General features: G+C 40.6%; 1 protein-coding gene across 1 annotated transcript in view; it reads right to left on the bottom strand.

Moving 5' to 3' along the window:
• abcc5 (ATP-binding cassette, sub-family C (CFTR/MRP), member 5) overlaps positions 1 to 13248 on the bottom strand; it is a 34270-nt gene that overhangs the window by 17521 nt on the left and 3501 nt on the right. The window contains exons 3-6 of the mRNA XM_017465785.3: positions 6711 to 6859; positions 5954 to 6109; positions 4262 to 4406; positions 379 to 612 (exon numbers count right to left, since the gene is read on the bottom strand). Of these exons, the coding sequence (XP_017321274.3) occupies positions 379 to 612; positions 4262 to 4406; positions 5954 to 6109; positions 6711 to 6859 (684 nt within the window). The remainder of the gene's footprint in view (positions 1 to 378; positions 613 to 4261; positions 4407 to 5953; positions 6110 to 6710; positions 6860 to 13248) is intronic.

Here is a 13248-nt window from a genome sequence, read left to right as displayed (position 1 = left end):
GACTTAAAGGCCATAGCATATGATTTACATACAAACAATCCATCCAGTGGAAGAGACCACCACTTCTATCAGGATAGAAATCCTCTCTCAAACCATGCCAAAAAAAGGCCCATTACATAACAGAACCGCTAGTTTTCCTTTAATTTGTCACCCGTCTGCAATTGAGATTCTTCTTTGTGTAACAGATGCTGCAGTGATGCTGGGAATTTCACTGGTCATGTGATCACCTGTTGAAATGATCAGCTGGGGGTGTAGGTGTACATAATAAACTAGCAATTTTGTGCAATATATATATACACACACACACACACACACACACACACCTGCTTCCCAGATGATATGATCGCCTGCAAATGAAGGACGCTCTTCACGACTCACCTCTCCGACAGACTTCTCACGCAGGCTGCGGAGGTGCAGGATCTTGTGGAAGGCCATGGTGAGGATGGCGCCGCGCAGGCGCGTGCCCGTGCGGTAGTTGAGTGCCCAGGTGAGGGCAAGTGACCAGGAGCGCAGAAGCTCGGTGCCCAGCATACCGAGCACCAGCAGCAGGCCGTAGGGCAGATCGGGCTCACTCTTCTGAGTGTACTCCAACAACCGCCTTACCACAAAGGCCTATAGAGAAAGGGAGGACGAGCAAGGGGGCGACAGGACACAGCACGCGTGATTGAGGGCACACACGCACATGCCTCCTTTCATCAACAGTCCTACCGTCATCCTAACTTCGCATTCCTTATTCTTTCTATTTATCGTATCCAAAGTGCACTAGATATCTTATCGAAGTGCACTAGATGCATGGTTGAAAAAAAAAAAAAAAAAATGAACTGAATGGTGTTCTAAATCGTTTAAAGAAGTCAGTGAAGGTATAGCAACTTCTACTGAGAAGAAATGGCAGCCATTTTGAGATTGTGTTCTAATCGTTTACCTTAGATGGCCCTTTTCTCTACCCTTTGAAAAGAACAAGAGAGACAATGAAACAGCACCAATAGCGCTAGGTGTTTGGACAAACAAAAGACAGTGCACTGCTAACAACATGTTATTACAGACATCCCTTTTTTTTGGCGGATTCAAAGGCATTTTACCTACAGTCACATCAGGCTGGGATACAGGACGGAGACGCACTTTTGTTTTAATACCTGAAAATCAATATCAGTTAAATCAAAAATTAGGAGCAAAAAAAGCATATAGGTATAGGAGACAAGAACAAGAACAGCCACTTCAGCATTGCACAAACACCACATACACATCACTCAATTTCACACACTTTGGCATTCAGGAGAGCTCATCATACATACTGAGAACATTCGCCACCATTCGCTTATGGTTCATCACAACAGCAAGATTTTATTTAAAAAAAAAAAAAATTAAAAAAAAATAAAATAAAAAAAAAAAAAAGAAGTGAAGTTTCAAAGTGAATATGACATCCATGATGCACATTCGTGGAACAATAAAAACATGTACCAGGAAAACAAAATATACAAGATGCAGAGAAAATAAACTTAAAAACGCAAAAGATTTAACGAAACAAAACGAGTTTAGGTCAAAGGTCTTCCAATCTCTCATCGGAGCAAGAGTCATTTGTAATTTGACATGATTTGTCACAATACTTGTCTTCTTGTCTACTTGTATTCAGCTCAGTGGAACAGCTTTAAAAAAAAAAAAAAAAAAAAAGGAATTCCCCACAAACGTTTTTTTTTTTTTTTAAAAAAGAAAGAAAAAAAAGACCACTGAGGTCATTGAAGGAGTCCATAGATGATGTGTTCAAAGAATTCATCAACATACAAAGAAAAATGAAATGAGGATCAAAATGCACCGGGGCATCTCTCCAGTATAAGAGCTTATCAGTCCAATTAAGACTTTCGACAGGAGAACACAAGTCCAGTTTCTTTCCTGTTTCATCAGGATTTTCAGTTGATTTAAGCTTTGCTTAATCAACAGTCCATTCGTGCATAGCTAAATGACGGACATGGTGTCCACTTCAATTACAAATGACACATTAGACAGCTTATAGCGTAATTCATTTCCAAACCAGTGACATTTCTGCTGGATCAAAATCAAGAAACAATTTTTGGATGTGAGAGCAAAACAAAGATATGAGAGTATGGAGAGAGAGAGAGAGACTGATTATCAGAAAGGGAAGACAGAGAGAGAGAGAGGGGGACAGATGGGGAAGGGGGGGAAAAAAGGAGCATAAACTCTTGATCCAGCCCTGCATAAGGAAACGTGCCCTTACCTCGCGGGCGTCATCACGTGTTCTGTCTGCCAGTGTTCACTCCGCTGGTAAAACCGACACCCTGTGGAATCTAAAGAATAGCCTCTGTCACATGTCTCTCACATGGGGCCACAGCCACCTCTTTCCCCCGAGCAAACCCCCAACCCAACCCACATCCTCCCTCCATTAGCCATCTTCCCAAAAATGTTGCCTAACTCAAAAAGAAAAAAGGGAAGAAAGGCATCCTTTAGCTAGATATTCTGCTTTACAGCGAGTTAGGACTCTATGTCGAGGACATCTTCCTGAATAACTCTATCTAGAATGATCAGACGTAATGGAGACTAGTTGCTGCAGAGTATATAATATAGGTAAATCTGGGATTTTGGGTCAAATCTGCAGTCCTCCAGAGGGTGAGGGAGGCAGAGACTTGCCGTGTCACCATGGAGGGACAGTGACAGAAGCTCTCCTTGTAAAGCCAGTTAGCCTATCCTCCTGACGCCCCTGGCGTACACTAGTGCTTTTGCATCAACGCCATACAATCCGAATTTGTGACACAAAGCAGTAGTGGATAATGATGTAGCTTTCTTAAAATTCAAAAAAGGATGTCTATGCTCTCTGGTTAGTCTGACTTCAAGGAAGAATTCAGTTGTTTCACTTCTGGGCACTTCATAACACTTACCCGGTAGTTTGGAGATATCTTAAGTTACTTTCGCAGTCCAATCTCATATTATTCTTATTATTATTCTATTTTTGTAAAGTCACAATTTCAGTGTGGAATCCAACAATCAATATGTGTTGTACAAAGAGCAAAAAGGATCGTCCACATTATGAACGTGGGCTGAAATTTAATTTTATGCCCTGTAGACACTATCAAAAATCAAAAAAGAACATTCCCCTTACCCAAATGTAGTAATCTTTATTTCTGCAATGGGGCCAAGCGGGTTACGCATTTACGGAAGATATAAAATTGCACCAATGTAGGAATATTTATGGAAATATTTATGGAAATATGGAAGAACCTAACCCTGGACATCAATCGTGTTTTAGGTGACTGACTGCATTGTGGTAAGGGGAAAACTCTACGTTATTTGTTTGGCCGGAAAATTCCTTGCTCTTAAGAAACGTGCTCTTAATGACACTAAAATCAACATAGTTCTGAATAGGTCTTAGGTCATCTCAGCAAATGAGCAGTTCTGAGATATACGAATGGTTGACCTAAACATTAGACTGTTTACTCACCAATGCCCCAGCAAGTGCTGTGAAGAACCCAGAAGTAAAATAAAATGGAATTTGCCCTTGAAGTGAGTAAGCCCTCCTTAACAACATGAAACATATCTAGAGGGAAAGAAAAGTGGAAACCTTTCCAGGAATGCAATATAAATTCATAATATAGATAAATAGATATATATAGATATATATAGATATATATACTGTATATACGAACCAACAAGTACATGAAACTCTTTTGGCCATGGGGAACAATGTAAATGTGATTTCGTTTATAAAATCCTATAAAGAAAGAAACCTGTGATGGAACTAAGAAACTTCAGAATCAGACATGTAGAAAACATTTACTGGCCATCTTGGAAAGGAAAAAAAAAACAAAACAAAAAAAAAAACCCCGGATAGAAATAAAGTAAATAAGCAAAACAAAATAAAAAGCCGCAAAGATTTTTTTTTAGCTAGTTAATTTGTAAACTAATCCCAAACGTATATCATATAACAATCCCACATGATGATTTTGATACGTCACTTTTAAAGCACTAAATAAATAGCACTACATGTAAATGACCCATTATCGTAATTGTATTTTGGCAACCACATTTAAACACAATAATGGTAACAGCTCTGGTAAATCTTATGACACATTCCTATTCATCCTATTCACCTTCCATGCCCCATATAAACACTCACCTTCGTGTTTGACCTGAAGGGGCAGGCTTCGGTCAACCCCAGAGCTAATGATATATAGAAAGAGAGAGTGATAGACAGCAAAAAGATAGAGTGGAAGGAGAGAAAAGGAGAGGCAGGAGCTGAGATGGTGTTACTTACTGGGCCACTGAAGCCCGCGAGCTGAGTGACCATGAGGCACAGGATGGACAGCAGCAATCTGGTACGACAGAACAGCCAGACAACGCGGTGGAGAGAGGCCTGGTCCCCTCGCTCGTTCAGCTCCTTCTCCCAAAGTCCTGCCAGCCTGCGAACACACAAAGACACACAGTCGGCATAAACAACCAACCTTCTTCCATCTATTTCCCATATTCAATCAAATGCAAATGATCCAAGACTTGGTTGTGGCCATTCTTAAACCAACTGTGGTCACCATAAAACCTTCAATCATTTTCAAGATTCTCAAATTTCCAAGGGTATCTGGTATAAATCAATCCGTACAGGATTTTGGAACTGTTTTTTTGTGATTGTCGCGGCCAAAATTATTTAAAGATTTGAGATCCAACTTTTTTTTTTTTTTTTTTTTTGCAGAAAACTACTCGAATTGGCGAAACTGCAATTGCGCAAAATTGTTTTGAGTTTTGCGGTGATGTTTGTTGGTAAAGGAGACCTTATAGCTGTACTATTTCGATTTAAAAGGGTCACTGTGTAAACGTAAGCAAACCTGTGATATCGTCCATGTTAACGGCTTTGTACGAAAAGGTCAGCTTTTCCTCGTGCCCATCATCTTCTATTGAAACGTGTTCGGACGACGCTCCGACCGATTTGATCTAAAATGGATCTAAGCTTTGCACAAACTTGTGGAGACCGTGCCAGCTCGAGTGCACACGGTCATTAAAGCAAAAAACCGGGACGTACAGAATACTAAGAAACTCATGTACATATCCATGTAGATATTTCAAAAGATTCTACTTTTCACTCAAACTGTCAGTAGTATATTTTGTAAACGGTAACGGTTGAGTTCAATTAGTAAAGAATGAAAAATTGAAGAATTTTCAGTAGTGCTCTCAGACGTTTGGACCCCCACTGTATATCATGCGCAAGTGTGAGATCTTGGCCATGAAGACTTCTTTTAAGAAAAAGAGACACATTAAAGGAAAACCAGCACCACTCCATCACCGCAACCACTGTACGGCAGCCAAATAGCTAAACCCTAGACAACCTCTATGGGCACAGTATATCAGGAGATTCAATGTTATAGTTACTTGTAGGCCTGGCTCCAAGAATGCCAAGGCTGACACTCTCTCCTTCATTCACAAGGTCAATCCTTGCACACAGTAAGATGAGATAATTCTGCTTCCATCATGCAGAGTTGCCCCAGTCAGACGGGAAATTATGGAGGAAATTATGGAGGTAATCCAAAGTCCTGCCCAAAGTCCATGATATGTTCCTCACACCATGAGAAATCAGGTTATTGGGTTTACTCCTCACCCAGTTCTTCAAAAAACCGCCCTTGCCTGTTCCTCATTGACCGTGATCACACATTAGTTTCAACTTTCCAACCGACATCACTAACTCTAATAGATTCACCACCATTGTGGTATTTTATCAATAGATTTTTCCAAAGCCTGTCAACTTATCCCAGTACCCAAGCTTCCCACAGCTATAGACACAGCAGAACTGATATTCCACAATGGTATCCCAGAGGATATAGTATAGACAGGGGAACCCAGTTAAACAGAGATGTATGCAGAGCTGTCTGCACACAATAATATCAACATGAGCCTCACAGCCTCAAGACTAAGAGTTAGATAACTGTATATGGAGTGAAGATCCACAGGGTTTTATACTGACCGTTTGCTGTTGGTCTCACAGCTCTCCCACTGCGATATAGCCCAAATGTCCTCCAGTAGAAGCTGGCCTTTCTTGTGGGCCGTTTTGGCCAGTGGCGTGAGCCAGCTGATGGTCATGAAGGAGAAGAGGCCGGCGTTGTCCACCGGGTGCTCATGTCTGAGACAGGCAAAGACAAATAAGCAAAAAAAATGACTTTCATTCCCTTAGAAAAGCTTCCTTAAGACATCTCATTTTTAAGACATTTAATGCCCATGAAGCAAGTGACTTGAATTATAACAGCTATAAACTCTTGTTACCTCTCTAATAAGACAAATAAGTTAACCAAAAAAAGCACAAAGCCCTCCATCCTGAAGACTTTCCGGAAGACTGTATGGGAAAATTTAAAGAAAGCCCCGACACTGGAGACTCCTTAAATGAATGCTAAATAAACGTCTGCTCACAATATGACGGACTGAACATTTTAAACGCATTTATGCGAAATCTGCTGTGTAAGCGGTTACTATAGAAACGATAACATATTAGAACAAGTGCATTAATATAAACCTGTGATTTGCCTTACAGCCAGAACTACTGATAATTAACCAAAACCTTCGAACCAATCAGAAGTGAGAATTCAATAGTGCTGTGGTGCAATGCAACAAAACAAACAAACAAACAAAAAACATTCATGTACAGAGCAGCAAAATGAGGAAACATGTTTTTGTAACATATTGGGTATTGAGATACCTTCCTAATATTTACACTCTAAAAAGCTTACTTGCTGGTGGAGCGGAAGGGCTTAAGGACACCGACGCTGTGGTGGTACTTGCTTCGGCCTCCTTCCTCATCCAGCTCTTTAGCGTGAGCGCCGCCGCATGCATCCAGCGGGAAGCCGCCTTCGGCCCGGCCTGCTGTCTCCAGAGCATCCTGACCCACACACACACACACACACACACACACACACACACACACACACACACACACACACACACACACACACACACACACAGATATGAGTCAGCGAATTTTTTTGCTTCTGCGGTAGATAGCGTATCATTGCAACAACTTAACAGAGCAAAAATGGAAAAAGGAAGTGAGCAAGTGTGTGTAAGGAAGTGATGGGTCACATGTTACAGTTTAAAAGAAAGAGCATGACTCGGTTCTTTAAGCAAAATGGCAAAAACTGTTTGTTTGGTCACAAGCACTTTTCAGATAAAGGCTCGTGATTTTTCATCACACACACGCACGCACGCACACACACACACTTCCTATGCAAGTCTGGTTCAATAAGCCATCAACGAACACTTATACCACGACGTAATCTGTCGTTCAGTTTTGAAGCGATCGTTTTGCCAAAAATTTAATTTACACAATTTTCCAATTACCTCAAATGTAATCTATCAACATGTTTGCTTTCCAACGTTTGTTCTTCTTTACCTGTCTGCTACCGCAATAACTACTATGTCCATATATGGTATAAGCTTACCTGCTGAAGACTATGTCATAGTATGTTATGTTTACATTCACAGCACTTTTATTATAATGTTATTCTCCTGCACTATCTGTTATGTCTAACACTTCCACACTAGAACTGAGAACTGCTCGGCGCTACACTGTCTCTTACTGTGCCTATTGTCCTGTTTTAGTAGTTACTGTATGGTCTTGCGTTGTTAGCACACGTGTGCACTTTATGTAGAAAAGTGTAGGTTTTATTTAGTTCTGTGTTGCCTCGTGTGGTTAGTGTGTTGTTTCCTGTAGCACCATGGTCCTGGAGGGACGTTGTTTAGTTTCACCCTGTACTGTACCAGCTGTATATAGTTGAAATGACAATAAAAGCCACTTGACTCTTGACTTGACACAGCTACCAAATGCAAATTCAACACTTGGAATCAACTCCAGACCTGTCATCTCCTTCATGGCATGAAATAACAAGGGAACACACCGCACCTGGTCATGAGACTGCTCATCAGTCAATTGTCCAATTACTTTTGAGCCAGACTAAAAAAAAAATGGCTGTAATTCCTGAACGGTTAATGAAATATTTTTGTTAAACCCTGTTAAATTGTTAAATTTTGTCAAATTAAAGCTAAAAGTCTACACTTTAATCCCCTCTTGATTGCTTCATTTCAAATCCACTGTGGTGTACAGACGCAAAATTACAACCATTGTGTCGCTGTCCAAATACTTATGAACCTGATTGTACTTATGAAGTCAAAAGTAAACCGTTTTCTGTATTACTTGGATTGTCTCGGACTTAGTGGTAAAAAGACTCTTGGTCTTAGGCATTGGTCGTGCTAAATATACTCTTGGTCCTGACGGAAATCTGTTGCCTTTTCTTTGCTCATGCACAACTTTTGACGAGAAGCAATACCTTCTTCACAAGTGAAGCCACCTAGTTGAAGTAAAGGCTTTGTCTCGAAACAAGGGTCTTTCGGTCTGAATCGTAACTCAGTTCTGCTTTTATTTGGACTCGATCTTGGTTTCTCTCTGTGGTCGCTGGAACTAGGTCGCGATGGCCTTGGGACTGCAATTACCACGTACAATTTTGCACCCAGGTCTCCTTTACTGAACAGTGGACTATTTCAAAAAAACAGACTTCATATAAAAACCATAATCAACTTTCTTTTACTTTTACACTATCCGTTATTACCGAGATGAGGACGGGTTCCTTTTTGAGTCTGTTTCCTCTCAAGGTTTCTTCCTCATATCATCTTAGGCGGTTTTTCCTCGCCACCGTCACCTCTGGCTTGCTCAATAGGGATAAATTTGTACATTTAAAATCTGCATCCTGTGTTTATATGTTTCTGTAAAGATGCTTTGAGACAATGTCCATTGTTAAAAGCGCTATACAAATAAAAACGATTTGAATTTAATTATCACAATAATAATTACAAAAATAATTCTAACAATGATAACAATAAAGACCCGAGAACTATGACCAGGCCAGGCTAAACAAGTACCTGCCTAATTCAGTTCAGTTAAGTGTTTGGGGCCGTATAAGAAAATCAGGAAGTACAAAAAAAAAAAAACCTTGTTCATCTCTTTTTTAATATTTTATTTTGTGGGTCAAAGGTAAGAAATGTTTTCCAAGCATTAGAAATGCTTTCATCTTAACCATATGTCAAACAGATCATTTTCTTTTATTTGGACTTGATCTTGGTTTGGCCTTGAGACTCGGTCTTGTCTAGTCATAACTACATGCTTTGGACTGCTTTGTAAATCTGTATCAGCCTGGGAAAACCCTTCACATGGTGAAATTTGGACATTTATGTTTCTGTAAAGCTGCTTTGAGACGATGTCCATTGTTAAGAGCTCTACACAGATAAAACTGAATTGAATTGGTTTGGCCTTGAGACTCAGTCTTTACTAGTCCTGGAGATGGCGGACTCGACTACAGCCCCATTCCTGACAACGTCTGTACTGTTACAAATGGATTAGTGAGGCAAACATATATCCATTTTAGCTTCGGCTGGTGCGAGTGTATCTTTTCTATCAGTTAGAACAGGACATTGTGTCTTACATGCTTCACAGTTTAAGGGTAACTACGACTGCATGCTTTAGAAATGCGCATTGGCCTGGGAAGACCCTTCACCCTACAATATACAGTTCTTTCCTGAACTGAAATGTGTTTCTCTTTTGCATGCGGCTCAATCCGGTCGCAGTAATTATAACAATTCTGCTGCATTCATCTACTTACACAAAGACACAGATGGACACGTTTCTCGGTCACAACGACCCTTCAGGAAGCTAATGTTCCACACAGCCAGTGGAAAGAAAAGTCTCACACTGCATCTCTCACACACTGCTCATGCTATGACTAACCACTCTGACCAGAGGACACATTATGTGTGTATGTGTGTGTGTATGCAGAAGTGAGGAAAAGGTGATGCTTGGTCTCCGTGCCATCGAGACGTTTGCTTTCTAACGTTTGTTCTTCTTCCAGCGTAGCATTGTGCAAGCTGCATGTTTAAATCACCACGGACTGTGTAGAACGTGTGGTGGCTCAGTGTTTAAGGGCTCTGAGTTACTGATCGGAAGGTCGGGAGTTCAAGCCCCAGCATTGTCAAGCTACCACTGTTGGGCCCTTATAAATGAGATAAACGTAAGTCGCTCTGGATAAGTTCGTCTGCCAAATGCCGTAAAAAAAAAATTTCATTTATTTTGTCATACAGACAGATTCTCCTGTTTTCTGGTCATGTGCAAATGGTTTCTACATAGTGCTAAAATGACAGCTACTAGCTTTCCTGATTTGTTAGCTACATTAGCTTGTATTGTTCTCTACTTGTATTGTTCTCTGCTTGATGTATCGCTTTGCTTGTATTTTTCTCATTTGTAAGTCGCTTTGGATAAAGGCGTCCGCTAAGTGAATGAATGTAAATGTATTAGCTTCGCAGCTGCAGTACAAATGTAAAACGGGAAAACTTTAGTTGCCAAATGTTTTAATATTTGTTGAAAGGGAAAAAATCGTTTACATTTCATTTTTCATCAAACTTTTCCCTCGATGTGGCTCATCTCTGTTCTTTCTATTTATAAAATTTTAATCTGCTCTTTTTACTCTTGAAGTTAATGCAATCTTGCAAAGAGCAGATGGAGACACTGCAGTTGTAAAAAATATTTTTTCCTCTCAGTTGTTCCTCTCATGTTTTCATCTTCTACCTCACTCTGTCTGCATAGCTGGCCTGGTTAAAGCCTGACTAACCAGTTTGCCAGTAGTTAAAAAGTTGTTGTTGTTGTTGTTGTTTTTTAATGGCTCTCGGTTTTTCTTTCAGCATTGTTACTATTAGAAATTGTTATGAAAGTGCAGGCCTGGTAATTACACAGTAGGAGCAAAGGCCCAGTCTCATGCTACACACACACATCTCTGTCGTATGTGCACAATCAGAAGCAGAGCACACATTATCCTGTGGATGTTCCAGTAATAGCATAAACAAGCTCCAGTTAATCCAGAATGCAGCTGCAAGGGTCCTTAATAGAACCAGAAGAGATGTCTAGATCATCACTAGTTTATCCTCACTGCATTGGCTCCCAGTACAATTTTGCATTGATTATAAAATACTACTATTGACCTATAAAGCACTGAATGGTCTTGTGATGCAGTACCTGAGCGATCTTTTGGTCTTTCATGATCCTCCATGCCTACTTTGATCAAAAGGTGCAGGCTATTTGTTGTTACCTTGAATAGCGAAGGCTTCAGCAGGGGGAAGAGTTTTCTCTAACAAAGCCCCACAGTTATGGAACAGTCTCAGACACAGACTCAGACACAGTCTCAGTGTTTAAATCCAGGCTGAAAACGTCTTTGTTTAGTCAAGCTTTTTGTGAAGTTTTTTTCTTAAGTAAGGGAGTAGGTCTAGATGGCTCACAGGCATAGAGTGTTGTGGTGAACTGGGATGTTTGGATGCTGTCACCCCCTACTCTCACACATTCACCCGGGTTTGTTGATGGTGGAGTGGAGGATGACCCAGGGCGCCCTCATGTCTGTGTTATCTTCTGGCTCTCCCTTTTAGTTACGCTGTCATAGCTAGTCTTGCCAGAGTCCCTGCTTGCACTAATGCAAAGTACATCGTCCTTAACCATTACAGGACACTAAGTACCTAATAATCTCTCCTTCTCTCTCTCTCTCTCTCTCTTTCTGTCGAGCTACACATGTTACCAGTGATCCTGACCCCTTCTGTTCTCCGAACCTGCCCAATCCATCCTGATACCGTACTTCTGGTTGGCGTTCTCATCAATTAGAAGTCACTTGCAGCTGCTGAGGATAGCCCCACATGGTGCAGCCTAAAGATCATTGAGATTGCTGAGGATGGTACCACTTAAAGATGGCTTTGGACCTCAATTCATATGAACACTTATGCTTTGATAGTTTTAGGACTGCATTGACACAAACAGTTTTGCACTCAAGTCCCCATCAGTGAACAGTGGATAAGTTCAACAAAACAGACTTCATGCAAAAACTGTAATGAATTATCCTGATTACACAACTGCACTACTTGACCATGTAGTATTAACACATTTATAGAAGGGATTTATTTATAATTATATTATCCGTTGTCACCTAGATGAGGACAGGTTCCCTTTTGAGTCTGGTTTCTCTCGAGGTTTCTTCCTCATACCGTCTCAGGGAGTATTTCCTTGCCACCGTCGCCTCTGGCTTGCTCGTTAGGGATAAATTTGTACATTTAAAATCTATATTGTGAATTTATATGTTTCTGTAAAGCTGCTCTGGGACAATGTCCATTGTTAAAAGCGCTATACAAATAAAACCGAATTGAATTATCAGAGTAATAATTACAAAAATAATTCTAATAATGATAACAATAAAGACCCGAGAACTATGACCAGGCCAGGCTAAACAAGTACCTGCCTAATTCAGTTCAGTTAAGTGTTTGGGTCCGTATAAGAAAATCAGGAAGTACAAAAAACCTTGTTCATCCTTTTTTTTATTTATTTTGCAGGTCAAAGTTAAGAAATGTTTTCCAAGCAATCGAAATGCATTCATCTTAACCATATGTCAAACAGATCATATTCTTTTATTTGGACTTGATCTTGGTTTGGCCTTGAGACTCGGACTTGACTAGTCCTGGTAACTACGACTGCATGGTTTGGACTGCTTTGGAAATGTGCATCAGCCTGGGAAAACACTTCACATGGTGAAAGTTGGACATTTTCTACAAGTTTTTCCCCCATCTTTTGGCTGCTCCCGTTTGGGATCGCCACAGCAGATCACCCGTCCTCGTATTTTGAATCTGGCGCAAGTTTTACGCCGGATGCCTTTCCTGAAGCAACCGTCCTCATTTTCCGGGCTTGGGACCGGCACTGAGAATGCACGGACTCGTGCCACCCTCCAGTGTCTGGGGTTGGTTCCGGGACCAGAAAGCAAACAGTTTTTTTTCATCTATTGAGCTTACATTATATGGAGCATCTCTTATACAAGCCACGTTATTACTATACAAATGTAATGTAATGTAGTCGTAATGTATTAGGAGGAGCGCATTAATATAAACCTCTGAATAGCCAGCGTTACTGTCAGAGATGCTGTTATAGAAAATTAATCGACCGTTCCTGACCAACTGGATTCGGGAATTCAATAGCACCGTGGGATGAAACATTTAACAGCCCTCAAAGGCAGGAAAAGCAAGCAGGATTGTCCAGGAACACAAGGTTCTTTGAAGTGTTTCACGATCAGATTAAGAGCAAAACGGACTACATTCGGCTCACAAGCTCATTCTCTTTAAATCAAAACTCGACTGGTGACACTCTGTACTTTTGCCTCTTCCATTCAAATCAGAGAGCGCTATGATTCACACACGCATCCATGA

Source organism: Ictalurus punctatus, chromosome 4, assembly GCF_001660625.3.
Source record: "Ictalurus punctatus breed USDA103 chromosome 4, Coco_2.0, whole genome shotgun sequence".
NCBI lineage: Eukaryota > Metazoa > Chordata > Actinopteri > Siluriformes > Ictaluridae > Ictalurus > Ictalurus punctatus.
Note: the sequence above shows the minus strand (reverse complement) of the source record. Positions and strands in the feature narration are given on the sequence as shown.